At 42.2% G+C, this 19,623-nt stretch overlaps 1 protein-coding gene across 1 annotated transcript; it reads left to right on the plus strand.

Moving 5' to 3' along the window:
• Positions 1–4,029: 4,029 nt before the first annotated feature.
• Positions 4,030–19,127, plus strand: atp7a (ATPase copper transporting alpha). Its single transcript, XM_070962002.1, has 22 exons — positions 4,030–4,156; positions 5,483–5,987; positions 6,647–7,423; positions 7,618–7,830; positions 7,933–8,096; positions 8,296–8,457; positions 8,635–8,711; positions 10,169–10,391; positions 10,507–10,740; positions 10,849–10,940; positions 11,477–11,604; positions 11,984–12,138; positions 12,227–12,361; positions 12,574–12,768; positions 12,969–13,151; positions 13,273–13,486; positions 13,918–14,064; positions 14,182–14,324; positions 14,544–14,747; positions 15,138–15,255; positions 15,357–15,459; positions 17,152–19,127. Exons 1-22 carry the CDS (start codon positions 4,037–4,039, stop codon positions 17,423–17,425), a joined length of 4,566 nt encoding a protein of 1,521 aa, XP_070818103.1. The 5' UTR covers positions 4,030–4,036; the 3' UTR covers positions 17,426–19,127.
• The last annotated feature ends 496 nt before the right edge of the window (positions 19,128–19,623 follow it).

The raw sequence follows: 19,623 nt of genomic DNA on the forward strand, positions 1-19,623 counted from the left end.
TTTAGTATAAGCATAACATGGTTAGCCTTCCTGTTGTTCTTACCCCCATGATCTGATTTTAGCTTTTTGAGAGCAGATTCCAATAATGCACAAGAGTATTGCTCTCTCACTGTCAATTGGTGATAAAGACTACTTTATGATTGTGATATGAACATGTACATACTTGTACTGACTTGGCAGCTCTGATGTTGTTTTTGTGTGCTTTCCATTTTACATATGCACAGTCATGGAAAAAATTATTAGACCACCCTTGTTTTCTTCAATGTCTTGTTCATTTTAATGCCTGGTACAAATAAAGGTACATTTGTTTGGACAAATATAATGATAACAACAAAAATAGCTCTTAAGAGTTTAATTAAAGAGCAGATATCTAGCCATTTTCAATGGTTTTCTTGATAATAATCAAAATCACTTAAGTTCTTATATCAACAGCTATGGCATTGTATTGCCAAAAACAGTGCTTTTAGGCAGTCCATGTTTTCTTTTCTGTCTGTTAGTCACATGATACACACAGGAGTTAGTACTTGATTGCATAACCATTGTTTTTGATGACTGCAGCCATGCGTCTTGGCATGCTCTCCACCAGCTTCTGACATTGTTCTGCTGTCACAGCAGCCCAGTCCTGTTGCAAAAATTCTGTGTGACTTCAGACCAGCTTTAAGAAGTTGGTTTTGAACTGTCGTTGCTGAACAAGTCACATCTGTCGACAGTGCCCACTCATATCTAAGGTCCCTTGAGGTCTGATGACGATTCCTGACATAGGAACGGGTGAGTGCATGGTCCTCTCGTGGGGTAGAAAGACGTTTCCTGCCTCGACCAGCTGGCAATTTGGTAGTACAATGTTCGGCTTGCTTTTTCTTGGTGTAATGAAGGCTGTCTTGGAGATCTTCAGTTTTTTGACTACCTGTCTCTCACTCATGCCAATTTCCAGCTGTGCCAAGATGGCTGCCTTTGCGGCTCCACATAATTCTTTTGTTTTAGGCATTATGTGAGAGCTGACAACTTCTGAGTTGTGCTACGGCTTGAATGTAAACAGGAAACCACTCTAGGCCTTTGGATGTGCAGTGCTCCTTATGACATGAAATGGCCTCTTATATACCCTGGGAATACAATTAAGCTTAAGCATGTTAAATAGGACATAAAGTATTATGGAATCAGCAGCATTTTTTGTGACTCAAGTGACTCAATATTTTGTTTTTCACAATACAGTCGGCTAATTTAAGAGAAAGTATTTATTGTTTAGTTGGATTGGTTGTCTCGGAAACAACTACTCTTCCTTAGGAATCTTAATTAGGAGCTGACTCATGCAGCATTAAAAGATAAAACACTCAACAATTAATCAAATTTTATGTCACATTTTAGTTACAAGTTAAACAGGTGATAATAAAGGGTCCCTCATTTGTAAAACAGGATCCCTCTAGCCACCTGACAAGACACTCCATCCCTCCAGTTTTCATCACAATTGGTTGCAGTTTTGATACCAGGACAAATTTTTATGCCACATAAGGTCAGTCGAAGCTGGACAGTGTCAGGTTTAGTCTGTGTTTAAATCGACCAGTGCCGTTTTTCATAACCACACAGGGTAAAATATATGGAGGATTACTTCTGATGCATAACATTTCACGCACACACTGTAGATTCCTGACCGTACAGGGAGGGCGTACGGGCGATGACAGAGCGACAATAACTAGTCAGGTGTTCAAAGGGAGGGACTAAACAAGGAACAAAGGAGGCAAGGAGAAGAAGACGCTTAAGAAACGAATATATTTAGCATTATAAACCCTAAATTTAGCCTGTTAGGCTCGCACTGTGTGTACATCAGGTGGTGCCCTGGCAAACTCTTTCCCGCAAACCTCTCTAAAATCATGACTAATCTATAAATTAGAAAACGATGAAGTCGTATCACGGATCATCTGATATGTAATTTCTGGTATAGTGATAGCATGCACTGCATGGGATAAAGTACAGCCTGAGAGGTAAAAATCAGGGCATAATTTTCATTAGAGCGTCACTATGGCGTTACTTTGCGCGGCTCCGCCCCTCGTCTCTGACGCACCGTGTGGATCGGTCAGTCACGTCGGTATGAGAAGAAGAAACAACAGAAACAGTTTCACGAAACTGAGTATTGTATTAACGAGGGAAGAAAACTGTTTCTTCAGCACTCCTAATTATTCCTCGCAGGCAACACGATGCCACAACGTGCTTGTTGTGTTGCTTGTAACATCGGTTGAAGAGAAGAAACTAGCTAGCTTGCTAGCCCCATCGTCTGACAGCCAACGTCAATAGCCCGTAGCTAACTAGTAACTTTAGGGTAAGGTAAGAGCTATACATTTCTTTTCATGCTAACAACAGCTTTGTTTTCACTGACACTACATTTTGTCTATAGGGTTAAAAAAAAAAAAAGATATATTTTCTTGTATATTGTTTCTTAAGTAGCAGCAGGCAGGCTACAGCTAAAGTTTAACGTTAGTTTAAGTTGAACTAACTTATTACCTAGCTTGGTCAAGCTAGCTCACTGTTAGCTGCCTCAACGTTAGCTGAAATAAATGCAAGACTATTAGGATCTTACTCAGTCGCCGTCACTAAAAGTCACAAAACTGAAGCTACATATGTTACGTAGATACCAGTCAGTCTGTCTGTAGCTAATTCGGTTTGACGAGTAACAGTTTTACTCTAAAGGAGCACCAAATTTAGAATTGTTTTTTGCAGTGCTAATAGTGAGCGAATTTCATTTGTCTTCTCTGAGATCGATATTGATTTAATCCTCAGAGAGACTTGTGCTTTATAGTCATAGAGCTGCAGTCAGTATGACCAAGATTGAAAATGAACGTGTACTTCTGTGGCAGGTGAAAAGATGACAGTTGTCATATTTAAGATGAACATTGAGTTGATAATTAAGTGACAGCTGAGTTGGAACCCAGTGTTCCAGTTTAACTGGTGGCTTGTTGCCTGTGGGTAACATTTAACATTTGCAAAAATGAATTGACAGTCGTATCTAATTTGGATGAAAGAGTGCGTTGAGTACTGTAGAATATCATGGTGAGAAATAAATGTCTGTAGACTTTTATATTAAACATGATCTTTGCCGCAGCTAACAGTGATCACCACACTGCTTTTGAGCTTAGTGTAAACAAATACCTCAGACTGTGTTTCACTTACAGGCTGCATGGGAGTACAAACACATTATAAGTGATCATAACACAAATGTAAGACCAGCAACATTAACATCTGGACAATATATTGACAGGCATCAACCTACATTGTCATTCTGTGTAACCTTTGGAAAGATTATGTAGAAACTGTTTGAAATGATATACATAAATAAACATTACAGTAACTTCTAGGTGATTAGAGGGTTTTTACTTATGAAAGTAAGATAATCAGGTAATCAGGTAAAATGCAATGCTACGAAACATCAGTACAAAAAGTGACATAATGTTTCAAGCTTGTGAACCAGATTACTTCATTGAAGCAAAGAAACACAGAAATAATGACCTTCCTCTGTGGTATTAACATTTTTTACATTCCTGAACAGAGAAGTCATGTTTTGATTCAGTTTTTTGGTCACGTGAAGGTGCCAGAAGAGAGATGGAGTGGTTACAGGTTATATAAATTGGTCTAATTTGACAGCATTGGTGCAGCGCCAAGTTTTGTCCCTTGTTTCTTTGTGTCCCGTTTTCTTTAAAATAAATAGTTAATAATTTAAAATAGAATAAAATAGAAAAAGTGTTTTCCTGTTTCATATTGGCTTTGTGCCTTATAGTTGTGGGTACAAAACAGCTTCAATTTTTTAGTTAAGTAGGAATATCATTTGTCTCCTCACAACTCTTAGGTCTCACAATTGTTTCCCCAAAGATCCTAACATGACTGTCACAATGTGTTTTTAATAGCATGTGTTTTTTTTTCCATTTTGAGAGAAGGGCTTTGAGTTTGTGATGCTTTCCCTGTTTTTATTTAAAAGCCAAACACTTGCAATTGTGTGTTAGACAATACATATTCATTTTGGCCTTCTTGTGTCGTTTTAGACGAAGCAATCATGACACAGAAAGTCAGTCTGTGTTCAGTCTCCCTGGGAGTGGAGGGTATGACTTGTGGCTCTTGCGTCCAGTCCATAGAGCAGCGCGTCGGATCTCTCCCTGGAGTGATACACATAAAGGTAAATGCAGTTGTTGCAAAGATAGAAGAACAATTAAGTGTCGTTCAAAAAAAAAAAAAAAAAAAAGCAATCCACATTGAGGTCTAGTTGTTCAAATTTGCTGACTTAAAATTTCTTGCACGGCACGTCCAGTTTAAAAACGGGATCTGAAGTGACTACCATGGATGCTGTGACGATGCAATCTGTATTTTAAAATAGAGTATTAGAGCTCTGTGGAAAAGGCAGATATGTTTACATTATTATATTAACTAAAGTTTCCTTCCCATTTTAGGGTAATGCAGTTTAATTTATGGTGCAGTCTCACTCCCTCAGGACAAGCTGGCCTAACATCAATGTAGCCATGAGAGACAGCTAATGGCAATAGTCGTGGTCTGCTATTTTGTTTATTGTGTGTTTATCCCTCAGGGTGAGGTTAAATGAGAAGATAATGTAATAATATGGTCCAGATAGAGCACTGCCCTTTGCAGGACTGTGACAGGAGGTCGACATGTAGCCTGTACCCACAAGAAATGTCATTTGTGTCGTAAGAGAATTTAGTTCCTGGGTCATTTTAAGTTAATCCATACAGACATGAGCTGGGAGGAGTGAATTGATTTTTCTTTGTACAACATTGTCTCATTCCTGCCCCTCCCCACTCTGTCATTCTCAGAAAAAAAGGCTAATCCAAAGCATACTCATTTACTACCAAACCCCCACTGTGGTCTCTAACTCATGGCTCAGTCAAGTGATCACTTCAGTGTGTCACATGTTTCCTTCTTGCTGAAGGGGAAGAGCTAAGGGCCCTAATGCTGACAGAACATGTTGTGAGTTTACCAAGGCCACTGACTTCTTTTACCTCTATTTTATGAATTTGCATTGTTCAGACAAGACAGATTCACAGTGGCTGTGAAAAAGTAATTGAATGAAAACAGAATAGAAGGAAGTGGGCCACATGAGGCTGAAGTTTTCTTCATAGAGTATGTTAAATGAAATAAATTAAAGTGACAACTCAACAAAACTTTTTGAAGTGAGCATTCTGACATACGTTACACACTGAATCAACATAAACAAACACACATTAAGTGCTTAGCAGTATTATGGGCTTAGTACTGTGCACTTGACAGGTTTATCAGAAAATTCCACTTATGCTGTTGAGGGAATGAGAGGAAGGAAAACCACCTGTAGCCTGATTATTAGTATAAAAAAAAGACTCAAGTCAAATGCAGCTAGTGAGAGCTGAGCTGATTTTGCTTAGTCTGTTTTTTTTTTTCACATTTCTTTCACCTTTTATGAATATACTGTCTTACATTGACTGATTTATCCCATATCTTGACATTTATTTTGTAGGTGTCTTTAGAGCAGAAGAAAGCCACTGTGATATTTGACCACAGCCAACACAGCCCAGAGTCTCTGTCAGAGGCCATTGAGGATATGGGCTTTGAATCAAGTCTGTCAGAGTCCAGCACAGCCACACATGTCTCTACAGATACCCAGCTGATCCCCACATCAGGCTTGACACCTGCACTACAACAGGAGGCTTTGGAGAAGTTATCCCAGATTCAAGGAGTGCTGGATGTCAGAGAGAGCCTGCCCCAGATGGGTCTCACTGTCACCTTTGTTCCTTCCCTGACTTCTTCACAACAGCTGAGTGAGGTGGTGGCCACAGTAAGGCCTCTGGAGCTCCCCACACCCAGCAGTCCTGTGCAAAAAGGCCAAATCTTGTCCCCATCTCACACCACAGGAGGTCAAGTGTCGCTCCTGAAGTTGCGCATTGAAGGAATGACCTGCCACTCCTGCACCACCACTATTGAAGGGAAGATTGGAAAACTGAAAGGGATTGAAAAGATCAAAGGTAATGTACTTGACCTGTTCACGTGCTTGTAGTCGCAGCTAGAAGTGATGTTGTAACACAGTTGCTGCACATCTTACAGATAACAATTCATTATGTGTGTCAGGCTCTCTGTATGTTCACCACTGACAGATTGCTCAGCGGGATTTGACTGTGACTCATGAAATGCTTTCACTGGTGTTATTGTAAGGACTGACATGTAGACAGATAGGATTATATTTGCTGAGTACAGTATTGTCAGCTGTGTGCTGTACGTTCTAGATACATTGCTCCAAAAAGAATTGAACATTTCCAAAGCACAAATATTTCAGGCCAATGACAGTTTTATGATAAAAATAATAAAAATAACCTTTTTTTATGGAGCACTTTTGAAAACCCCTGTTAGAAAGTACTTGCTGCACAAGGCAGCAAACTAAAAACAATAAATTATAAATCATTCGAACATGTTTGTTAATTTCATGTATGCAAATATAAACATGAATGTTGAATGTCTTTTAGTGGATTTCAAGTTAATGTTTTTTCGCCTCATTGATTGTAAAGGTCTGCATCATCTTTTCATGCCCAGTCACCTCCTGTTTTAGTGAAATTTGCTTTCTTATAAAGTCCTGTATTTGTCTTTGTATTTGTAGTTTTAACTTTTGTCATGTCTTTATTCTCCACAGTTGTTTTAGAGACTCAGGAAGCTTCAGTCGTGTACCTGCCTTACCTCATCACTGTCCAAACCATCATCGACCAGATTTCTGTGGCCGGCTTCAAGGCGTTTGTCAAGTCAAAGCCTCACCCTCTGCAGCTGTCCCCCAGTGAAATGGAACGTTTTATTGATTCTCAAAAGCCAACCATTTCTTCGCCATCAGAGACATCAGAGGAGACAGAAATCTTCATAGACACGACACTTCTCATGCTCAGGGTGAAAGGCATGCACTGCCATTCATGTGTGGTCAATATCCAAGACAATATCTCTAAATTGCCTGGTGTCTCCTCTGTGGAGGTCTTTTTGGAGAAGGAGAAGGCCTCCATCTGCTATGATCCTCTAAAGGTCACAGTGACCCAGTTGCAGCAGGCAATTGAGGCACTGCCTCCTGGAAACTTCAAGACTCAACCCTGGGACTCCTCCGGCCCTCTCAGCACTGTTCCCACATCACCCAAATCCACTCCCTCATTGCCATGGCCTGCACAAGCAACTCAGGCCAAACCAGCTGCCTCACAGCCTTGTTTTACTCAACCTCTGGCATCTGTGGTTAATATTCACATTGAGGGCATGACATGCAACTCCTGTGTCCAGTCCATTGAGGACAAAATCTCCAAAAGTAAGGGGGTGATATCAGCCCAGGTCTCCCTGGCTGACCACCAGGGGATCTTTGAGTATGATCCGCTCCTGACCACACCAGAGGAGCTGAGGGAGGCCATAGAGGACATGGGCTTTGATGCCTTCCTACCTGGTGAGAGGATAGATGTTGTGGTTGTTCAGTTAAGTGATTTCTCTCATAGGGAAATGCGTAAGCGGTTTTGTTCTAGTGTTTTGGCTGGAGAATTGCCTCTAGATAGTTGAAAGCTTAACTTTGGTGCCTTTGGATGCTCCTCAGCCAGTTGGGTTGCCTGCCTTTTTAAAAATGATTTTTTTTGTTGTCCACAGAGTCCAATTCTCTACTGCCTGAACCAGATCGCAATCTCTCAAAGTCTTCAAGTCTAGTACCTGTGAAAGATAAGGAGCCGGACAGTGATCTATACAAAGAAACCCCCCAGGGACGCATCGGAGACACGCACTCTAAATGCTACATCCAGATTGGAGGGATGACCTGTGCTTCCTGTGTGGCAAACATTGAGCGAAACCTCAAGAATGAAACTGGTCAGTAAAAATGAAGAAATATCGAAGTTTCATTTCAGATTTTTGAAAATAATCTCATTGGTTTGACTAGTTGCTAAAGAGAAAATCTTTAATGTTGTGCAGGTATCTACTCTGTTTTGGTAGCACTAATGGCTAGTAAAGCAGAGGTGCGTTATAACCCTGAGCTTGTGGATCCTGTGAAGATAGCTGAGTATGTGAAAGAGCTGGGCTTCACCGCCTCTGTTATGGAGAACTATGAAGGTTCAGATGGGAACCTAGAACTAGTGGTGAGTTAAGACGAGATGCAGTCAACACAATATGAAATCCGTATATAAACATTACCATCACTAGTTGAGAACAAAATCTAGTACGTGCCACCTTCTTTTCACCAGATGAAATGAATCATGTCTGTTCCTCACTCGATACCCTCTCTAATATATTTTTGTCCCTTTCTCTGCTTGACGACTCCTCTTCACCTTCTCTCAGGTCAGGGGAATGACATGTGCCTCTTGTGTTCACAAAATCGAGTCTAGCCTCATGAGAGAAAAGGGGATTATATATGCCTCTGTTGCCTTGGCAACCAACAAAGCACACATTAAGTACGACTCGGAAATTATAGGGCCGCGAGACATCATCAAGCTGATCGAGGTATTATTCCTTTCCCTTTCTGTTATTTATGCATTTGTTCAGTTATTTTTAACACCCTTATTTTTGCACGTTGTTCATGCAAACCAGACAATTTGTGACATTTTTAATACTTTTCTACATGAAGTGCTTCATGATAAGGGTATGAAATTTGACCAGTAGTTTGACTGTTATTTGTAGAACCTGGGCTTTGAAGCATCTTTGGTGAAGAGAGACCGCACTGCCAGTCACCTGGACCACAGCAAAGAGATACGACAGTAAGTAGCAAGAGCCCCATTTTATGCTTGTTCGTTAATTTAAATCCATATCTTCAATTCTAAAATTGTTCTTGTGGCAAGTATGTTATCGTATGCAGCCTGAAGCCCTACTATACCAAATGTTTAGTTTTGTCATGGTGACTCAGCATTAATCTCACATTTCGCAGAAGCAGTTCTGTTTTTAATTCTGGCAGCTGCTGGAAATGCTTGTACAGAGGTGGAAACGCCCCCACTTAACATTACTCAATAGATTGTGTTGTTACAGAACCCAGTTTCTTTAGACCTCCTTATAGGATAGACTGTTAGTGCCAGGGAAGATGTGAATGAAGCCTTGTTTAAGGCTATGGAGAGTTTTGTTTCAGCTTTGGGAACTCTATTTGGGGAAAAGTGTTTTGAAATATTTGTAAATATACAGATACTTGACAAATGAAAGGAAAAACCTGAAGAAATGAGTGGAGAAACTTTGCACACAGGTACGCTGCATGGTAAGTTTAAGCAGTTAATATCCAGTCATGCTCTGTGGCACGTGTAAAATGCTGATAAGGCCCAGTTGATTCTTTATCAAGATGGCAAGAGGAAAATGTCCGAGTGACTATGAAAGAGGGTTCATCGGCACAGATGGAAGGAGCTTCAGTCACAGAGACTGTTCAACTAGCTGCTGATTCAATAGGAACAGTGACTAAAGTGACATCTGCCTTTAGATCTATGGGAAAGACATCAGTAAATAGTCAGAAATTGGGCTCACATTTGATGATTGTGATGCTCGTGCATTAGTGTGATATGTAATGAAAACAGAAGAGCAGCTTTTCCTCAGGTGACTGAGAATGTCAACACAGGATGTGATCAAACTGTGTCAGCAGGAACAGTCAAGGGGTTGCTGGCATGGTTTGGGTCCACTCGTGCCCTTAGAGGGAGCAGTCACTGTAAAATAATACAAACTTGAACACCTATGGAAGATCTTGGACTGACACGATAGACAGCGCTCTCCATCACCATCATCAAAACACCAGATGAGGGAATATCTTTTGGAAGAATGGTGCTCCATCCCTCCAGTGCAGTTCCACAGACGTGTAGAATCAATGCCAAAGCGCATTGACGCAGCATGTGATGGACCTAACACCTTACTAAGACACTTTATGTTGTTTTTTTCTTTCATTTGTCCCCTGTCTGTATGTGGGAATAGGATGGAAATGAAGATCACTAGGGACATGGTTATTGTTTCATTTTTGTTATCCATTGTTTATATGTGATACTTTATATACAAGCATGCTGGCTTGAATATGTATACATATGAATATGCGTTTATTCAGCATTATGTCCAGTATATGCAGTTTTGTGGTCGATGGTTGTTGTAGTGATGAGGAATCTATGTGCATTGGTTCTGAAGGACAATTAACACCTATATTACAAAATAAGATTGACCCATATCTAACACACACCTGTCTCTGCTCTGAAAGGTGGAGGAAATCTTTCCTGGTGAGCTTGATTTTCTGCGTGCCTGTGATGGGCATGATGATGTACATGATTATCATGGACCACCAAATGAATGTTTCACATCAGCACAACACCACAGTGGAGGACCGCAACCTCTACCACTCCACCATGTTCCTGGAGAGACAGCTGCTCCCAGGCCTCTCCATTATGAACCTCCTCTCCTTCCTCTTTTGCGTGCCTGTACAGGTAAGTCAGAGGGACTAACTGCATGACAAGCTGTGGAAGCTCCAGCAGCACAGACAAATTTAGATTTTGAAAGAGGAACTTATTGATACAAACTTTTCTGTTTCCTTCTCTCTAGTTTATTGGAGGACGTTACTTCTACGTACAAGCCTACAAAGCAGTCAAACACAGATCTGCCAACATGGATGTGCTGATAGTTCTAGCTACCTCAATAGCCTTCACTTACTCGCTGATCGTCTTAATTGTGGCCATGGTGGAGAAGGCAAAAGTCAACCCCATCACCTTCTTTGACACACCACCCATGCTCTTTGTCTTCATCTCCCTGGGACGCTGGCTGGAGCAGATAGCCAAGGTTTAGCTCTTCATTATTCTTGATACCTATGACATTTAATGTTGAAATGCAGGACTTCAATTGAATTTTACTTGGAAACTGTTTTGTGTACCGCTTTCTTCCATCCAGAGTAAAACATCTGAGGCTTTGTCCAAGCTGATGTCCCTACAGGCAACTGAGGCCACAGTGGTCACTCTCAGCAGCGACAAGTCTGTTCTCAGGTACTCATTGTTCTCATTTCATATCTTTCATATCTTCAGTTGATTTTTCATTACAGTATGTCTGAATGTAAATATTTGCAGTTGAAATGCCAGAACGGTCTGGCAAGGCATAACAAAGACTGCACAACCAAGCTGCAACTGGCTTTCTTAGTAAGCATAGCACAGATATTTTTGACAATCACAACTGGGATTCAGATTTAATATTTATATGATTAATATTTTAATATTATTGTCATCCTAGAAGAGACCACTCTCATCAGGATTGAAATGTTTCATTGTTGGATAAAGGTCCACATCTCTGTAGACCAGTACTGATGGTTTTTGCACCACTGAAGTCTCAGATGTGCATTTATCTTTGTAATGAGGGGTTTATGCACTGCAACCCTACTATAATATCCCTCTGTGTGTAATTGTTGGCAGACCGTTCTTGCTGACACAGTTTGATCACATCCTGCGTTGACATTCTCAGGAATAGCATTGTATCAGCACTGTTTTATTTACAACATTTCCATTGTTTGACACTCGTGTGTGTTCAGTGAGGAGCAGGTGGATGTTGAACTGGTGCAGAGGGGCGATGTGGTGAAAGTCGTTCCTGGAGGAAAGTTTCCAGTAGATGGTCGAGTCATTGAGGGACACTCCATGGCCGACGAGTCTCTCATCACAGGTTGGTGAACTGTTAATATTACGAGTAAGTTTTTTAACATTTGAAGCTGTGAGCAATAGTTGATATCAATTAATAAACAAAATAAAGTCTTTGTGCCATAATTTAAAACCTGCTTTTTATCGTTGCATTCCTCATAATTCTTCATTGTACTCTTGTAGTGTTGACACAGCTAACCACAACAATTATTATCCTTAATGTGTCACATCATGCTTATCAGTATTCAATTAGAAAATCATTTTAGGATATGAAAGGATTGATTAATTGCCAGGACATTATTGCTTTTTATGTGAATTGTAACTTCTGCCAAAACACCAGTCTTTGCTCCAGATGACATGCTCCTGTTGTCTGCTGCTGACCAGCTGTTGCTCTGTGGCTGCAGGTGAGGCCATGCCAGTGACGAAGAAGCCCGGGAGCTCTGTGATTGCAGGCTCCATTAACCAGAATGGCTCTCTGCTCGTCAGTGCTACACATGTTGGCATGGACACCACGCTGTCTCAGATTGTCAAATTAGTGGAGGAGGCTCAGACTTCAAAGGTGAGTTTTGCGGTTGGACGCCTGCATTTGTGTCCACCTGTTCTGCTCTGAATTGCTCAGATGTTTAATTCTGACATTTTGTTTTTAGGCTCCCATCCAGCAGTATGCAGATAAGATCAGTGGCTACTTTGTGCCCTTCATCGTTGGAATATCTATGCTTACACTGATCGCCTGGATCATCATTGGGTTTTTAGACTTCTCTCTGGTGGAGAAGTACTTTCCTGTGAGTCTTCTTTTCAGTCTTGATATCTGACTACCAAGCTCCTCAGTACAACATCAGGAAATTACTTTCTAGTCCATTTTCTACTGATTTAAAAAGTTATTTTATATAATTAATGTGTTATTACTATTTAACTTAACTATTTTCCTCTGTGAAGGGAAAGTGATTGTTACTACTTTGAAAGAAAAGCTAACAGCCACATCTCCTCCCTACAGGGTTATGACAAGAGCATTTCTAGGGCCGAGGCAGTGATTCGCTTCGCTTTCCAGGCCTCCATAACAGTGTTATGCATTGCCTGTCCCTGTTCCCTTGGCTTGGCAACCCCGACAGCTGTCATGGTGGGCACAGGGGTTGGAGCCCAAAATGGCATCCTGATCAAGGGAGGAGAGCCACTTGAGATGGCGCATAAGGTGTGTTAATGATGACACTCTGACACTCCCGTGTAGTCAGCCAGTTATGTAACCGACCAACTGTCAAGTTAAACGCATTATGAAATGCTTCCGGTTTCCTGAGTCACACAACCACATTAGTCTAGATATTACTCTGATTAATTATCGTAAAGGTATCTAAACCTCAGCCTGATTGTATTTCTTTCGCCTTTTATGGGCAGGTCCAGTCGGTGGTGTTTGATAAGACTGGGACCATCACTTATGGTGCTCCGAAGGTCATCCAAGTCAAGATAGTTGTGGAGGGGAACAAGATGCCTCGTTCTCGACTGCTGGCCATCGTGGGTACAGCTGAGAACAACAGTGAACACCCTCTTGGAGCAGCTATCACCAAATACTGCAAACAGGTCAGTCTGCTGCCTTAAATCTAAGCCCCACATGGCCTCCAGCGACTCCAGGTCACTAGTGCACTATTTTAACTGGATTTGTAAAATGTTATTTTAAACATCCGTCACTGTCTGTGTGCAGGAGCTTGGCACGGAGTCTCTTGGTGCATGCACAGACTTTCAGGCGGTGCCGGGCTGTGGCATCCGATGTCAGGTCAGCAACACGGAGATGCTGCTGAAACAGGCAGACAGTGACAGTGAGGATAACAACCAGCGCAACAGTGTCCTCGTCCAGATCAGTGACACCCGGACGTCCACCAGCTCCCATCCACTCATCATGGACCCACAGCCGCTAAGTACGTTGGGAAATGCAGTTAAAATAGATCAAATTCATATTACTTTATTCATTTCATCAGGCGGTCATGCCTTGTTCGTGGCTACCTACATGCAGTGCTACTGTACACGGCTGTAATGCATGTTGGCCATGGACTTTGAAATTTAAAAGGCTATCCTGCAGTCCCTGCTGTAGCCAATATCGAGCTGGAACAGTGCCCGTCTGTAGGCAGCACCAAAAGAATGTCTCACAAAAATCAGGATTTAGTCTTTTATTGGTCTATAACTAATCAAAACTTGGCTTTAGTCTAATTGTTGCCACAAACAGGACAGGATTTGGGATTTGGGACAACTGCTCATATTTTGGGATTGTCCTGACTTCTGTTCACCCTAGTTTTTTTTTTGTGTTTTTGTTTTTTTGCTGCTGTCTAACCTAAGTGATCTCTGTGTCCAGGCCTCGTCCAGACAGCCACCTACGTTGTCCTGATTGGCAATAGAGAGTGGATGAGGAGGAACTGTCTGCAGGTCAGACCAGATATAGATGAGGCCATGACGGACCATGAGCGCAGAGGACGCACTGCTGTCCTCGTAGCTGTAGACAGTGAGTAGTACTGTTCAGCATGAAATTTAATCTTTCATCTGTTTGCCATAATTTCCAAACTGACTGGTCGGAGTTACGTTTTTGTTTAAAACTTTCTTATCGTTCATTTGTGCATAGATCTGCTGTGTGCAATGATAGCCATCGCAGACACAGTGAAACCAGAGGCTGAGCTGGCAGTCCACACACTGACCAACATGGGTCTGGAAGTTGTGCTGATGACCGGAGACAACAGCAAGACTGCACGAGCTATTGCTGCCCAGGTATGGACAGAGTGTGAACACAGAGCTATGTGATGTGACTGAGATCAGTTATTGGTATAATATGTGTGACTCAGTTACTGGATATTGTCAATATAATGATATTAGACCCAGATATTATCACAATATCACCATAGCCACATTATAAAAGGTGTGTTTTTTATCCAGGTCACTTTGTGTATTGTGTCTGTGTGTTTCTGAGCCTGTTGGTCTCTCCCACAGGTGGGTATCAGGAAGGTGTTTGCAGAGGTCCTGCCCTCCCACAAGGTGGCCAAGGTGGAACAGTTGCAGCAGTCAGGGAAGAGAGTAGCCATGGTGGGTGATGGCGTCAATGACTCACCTGCCCTGGCCATGGCTGATGTTGGCATCGCTATAGGAACCGGGACAGATGTGGCAATAGAGGCAGCTGATGTGGTACTGATCAGGGTGAGAATTTGAGCTTGGAGGATTTAGTCTTATCATGATTTCATTTCTCTGATCTACAGATTGCATCACATCTGTTCACACATCTGTTCAGCATCCCATGTTGGCCATGATCCCAAAAGTACAATACATATTTTGCAAGACAGCAGTATATGATATGTCACAATGTCTGCGCAAGTGACGAGAAAAACATACATTCCTATTTTAGTAGTGTAGCTTTTGAAAAAAGTTTATTCACTGCATTGTGAAATACTTAATATTTTGTTTCATTTTAGTTTAGCTCGTCTAAAAATCAGTAATGTGTAACAAATGACAGTCTTTATAATAATAATGATAATACTGTTGAATGTACACAGTGTAAGAATAATGCATCTTTGTTGTTGTTCTCTGCAGAATGACCTCCTGGATGTGGTCGGCAGCATTGACCTCTCTAAAAAGACAGTCAAGAGGATCAGGATCAACTTTGTATTTGCTCTCATCTACAACCTGGTTGGCATTCCTATCGCTGCTGGTAGGTGACTGCAAAGGATTCATTTCAGTGATGCCGTCACATCAACGGTGATCATCGCAGTGATCTTGAGCACAGCAGTAATATGTCTCGTCCGTCCGCAGGTGTCTTCCTTCCTCTTGGCCTGGTGTTACAGCCGTGGATGGGCTCAGCTGCGATGGCGCTGTCATCTGTCTCTGTGGTGTTGTCGTCCCTTCTACTCAAATGGTAATGAGATATATCGTGTTTTGTCGTGGCTTTTTGTCTGTGTGCTTTGTTTCAGTTTTCAGTTTTATTGGTCATATGTAGGTTTATACAGGGTAAACTGTACAATCAAAGGTGTTGGATGAGAAATCAATCAATCAATCAATCAAACTTTATTTGTATAGCACCTTTCATACATAAAAATGCAACACAAGGTGCTTGACAAAAGATAAAAACATAAATTAGTAATATAATAGCAAACACCCCTCCCAAACACACCCGCAGACCTACAAAACCACCGCACATCATGCACACGCACACCCACACACACCCACACACACCCACACACACCCACACACCCACACACCCACACACAACCACACACACCCACACACAACCACACACAACCACACACAACCACACACAACCACACACAACCACACACATACACACACACACACCCCAACCAACCTATGGGGAGCTCATCCACACTGCGAAGGACCACAGCCCACGGCCACAGGGAGCGCCGCCGCAACAGAGACCCCCGACCCAGATAAACCGGGGTCGACCCCATACATAGTGCAGAGCCCCCTGGTCTGCCCGGGTCGGGGGACCGGGGAAGACTCCACACACAGGTCAGAGTCCCCCGGTCCTCCGGGCCCGAGGAGTCCCCAGGACGACCAGACACACCTCCCAGCGTGGAGGCCCCCCATGAGGAAACACTGGAGCTAAAACCTAAAAGACAATAGAATAAAAGACCTAAAACCTAAAATTGAATAAAATAAAAGGACCTAAAGGCTAAAAGACAATGTGCTAGGGTAAAACATGTCTGAATTAAAAGAGTATAAGAAATCAATTGAAAGCCAAACTAAAAAGGTGAGTTGAGCCTCCTTTTAAAAACACCAACAGTCTCTGCGGCCCTGATGCACTCTGGCAGGCTGTTCCAAAGCTTCGGACCATAATGGCTGAATGCCGCCTCCCCGTGGGCTTTGGTCTGAACCCTTGGAACAATCAAAAGGCCGGTGCCAGAGGACCTCAGGATCCACAAGGGCTGATATGATAAAAGCAGGTCAGATAAATAAGATGGTCGAAGACCGTTAAGACACTTAGAAACTAGTGAAAGCACCTTAAAGTCGATCCTGACACACACAGGGAGCCAATGCAGCGATTCTAAAACCGGTGTAATGTGCTCCCGCCCTCTGGTCCTCGTCAGCACACGTGCGGCTGAGTTCTGGAGTAATTGTAAGTTATAGATAGTCTTTTTGGGAAGACCAGAGAGCAGGGAATTACAGTAATCTTGACGGCAGGAGATAAAAGCATGCATCAGTACCTCCGTGTTAGCCTGAGAGAGAAACGGCGGACTCTGGCTTTATTTTTAAGATGGTAAAAACCAATCTTTGTTACATTTTTAATATGAGGAATAAAACTAAGCTCAGAGTCAAAAATGACGCCCAGGTTCTTAACAGATTGTGAGAGTGTAAAACCTTGTAGTTTTGGTAAAAGTGTCTCTCTCTTGCCTTCAGGACCAATAACTAAAACCTCTGTTTTATCCTGGTTGAGCTGTAGGAAGTTCTCTGTCAACCATGACTTAATGTCTAAAATAAATCAGGTCGGCTCAGCAATGAAAACACTGGTCGTAAGGCATTCTCCTTTTGAGTATATCCAAGGAAGTGTTTCTATATTCATCTCTCTCTTTCTCCCCGTGTCTTTGTCTAGTTACACTAAGCCCAGTGCTGAGAAGTTGGAGGCCAGACTGGGTAACAGCAGACGGCAGGGCAGCCTATCCGAAGTCAGCGTCCACATCGGCATGGGCGAGATGCGTCGTCCCTCCCCCAAACTCAGCCTGCTGGATCGCATTGTCAACTACAGCCGTGCCTCCATCAACTCCCTGCGCTCTGATAAGCACTCACTCAACAGCTTGGTGCTCAGTGAGCCTGACAAACACTCACTGCTGGTGGGGGAGGCGCTGTGTGAGGAGGAGTTTTGCTGAATATGTAAGGCTCCTGTGGGCCCAGAGCTTCTTTTCTGGATGTGAAGTAGACACTAACTGCATATATTGAAGGCCTGGCCATGCTAAGCTGAAAGGCTAACCCTTTCAGTCACGGCCCATCTATGTGCTGTAGGTGCCTCAGGGCAGCACTGTTGACTTGAAGAAAGCATCCATTCCCCTTGTTTTCTTTTAGCTCAGCCAGCTGATCACATGCATTTCAGAACACGCCGCGGTGATTTCCTCTTTCAGCTGCAGACTGAAAGAGGTCACCTCAGTGCGAGGTCGCCGCCCTCGGGCACACTCTTTGACCAACCCATTGATCCTCTGACACTCTGTGAGCAGGGACATGAAGCATCTTCAGAGCCTTGAAGCAGGCGTCCACGTCCAAGAAGCAGAGTGATGATCTGAGCTCTGCCTCCGTGGGCACTTGCCAGTACAATCTTTAACATCTATCCAAAGACATTTTAACAGTGTTGCCCCTTGTGGACACCACAGAGTTATATTTTCATTCATTTTCCTTAAATGGAAAATTATAATAACACTGTTATATAATTTTGTTGCAGAGTATTTATATTACCTTTATTTATCTTTTTTTCATGATATCTTATGAAGTTGTTGAATCCAAATGCCTGTTTTCATTTATCTCTCAAAATGTGTAATTACTGAGTAAGGTAAGGCATAAAAACTCAAACAAAGAAGTCTTTTAACTCGCTGCAAACAGATTTTTGTGCAGACTGAGTTGTAACTGTTGGTGTTATAACGAGTGCCAATTGAAATGCCACCTTGTCAAAGTCCAACCAATTCCAAAGATAGCGCTGTACAAAAGCTACCTTGGACTTCATGTGTACCGAGTGTGAACAGAGATAAGGTCAACGAGTCAAAGCAGAGACCTGAAGAACGTTGACTGTGAATGGTGACTCTGCGAATAGACCGTCTCTTTTATCGACCCTCCAGCTCTCTGGTCAACGATATGTGTCTGTCAATGAATGTGAAAGTTACTCGCTGTTGAATATCATCAGAAGCTGTTACATGGGTGATGTTGTTTGTCATCCAGGGAAGATATTGTGCTGTGATGCTGTTTGTTGTGAAAAGGCCGAATTCTGAAGGTATTTGTGTTCTGCCGTCACACAAGGCGAGATGTTGTTACTGGTTTTCAAAATGTCTTTCAGTGATCGCCTCTTTGTTCATTTCTCTTCTTTTTCAAATGATTCGCTGTCGCACTTGATCAAAGAGACATCTTTAAACCCGGGCGAGCAGGATCAGCAGACTGAGCACAGCTGTGTCCCTTACAAACTTAAATCACACCAGTTACATCTCGCAATCAGACGGTTTCTGTTAAACTGTCTCTGCTTTATTTTTCTCTTTTTTGGCATAACGAGCTGCGGTGTGAAAGCAGGAGATAATCACTACAGTCCAGCTGTTCCTGAATGCTTTCTGTGTCTGAAGTTCTCTGGTATTTCTTTCTGCTGATGAAATAGACATCACTTTACGCTGCCACTTTCCCATGATGCATTATGTTCTGTAGCTGTCACAGCTTGCTGAGTGCATTTATGCCAATCTGTTCTTCTCGTGCGTTGCTTTGTAAAGACGTTGATGGGGCTTCAGATCTGTGTGCAGACAAATGAAGCAAGTCCGTGTTTGCGGTCTTTCATAGTTCTTCTAAACATATTGTGCCTTGGAATAAAACGCTTTTGTAATGCTGCCCCGCTGCATCCGGTTTAAACCAGAAGATGGCGCTGTGGGGCTGTCAGCCGCACCAGAACATGACCCAACACCAGACCCAAGATTTCTTCAACTTTATTTCATCCACTTAGTCTAAACATCACATCACTCCGGTGTACTGCAAAACAATCAAATGGCATGTTTATCATAGTATTTGTTTTTAAAAATATTCACTGTAATTAATGCAAACCCAAAATGACTTCCTCTTGAGTTGATTTGTATCGCTTTGGCTGTAGTGACATTTGATTTCATTTGGTAGATTGAAGCTTGTGAACATATTATTTATTATGTAGTTAATTTCATGTTTTTGTTAGTTCTCATTAGATACAGTTAGACGTAAAGGGAATAATAATCAGAATTAATGTATACAAAAGGGCGAGTTTAGAGGTCATCTTTTCTTGTCCCCTCACTGATCAAGGATGCACTGAGAAGCACTGCGGTGCGGAAACTAAACGTGTTTAACAAGTTCTAAAAAT

The sequence above is a fragment of the Chaetodon trifascialis genome, chromosome 5 (assembly GCF_039877785.1).
Source record: "Chaetodon trifascialis isolate fChaTrf1 chromosome 5, fChaTrf1.hap1, whole genome shotgun sequence".
In the NCBI taxonomy this organism is placed as follows: Eukaryota; Metazoa; Chordata; class Actinopteri; order Chaetodontiformes; family Chaetodontidae; genus Chaetodon; species Chaetodon trifascialis.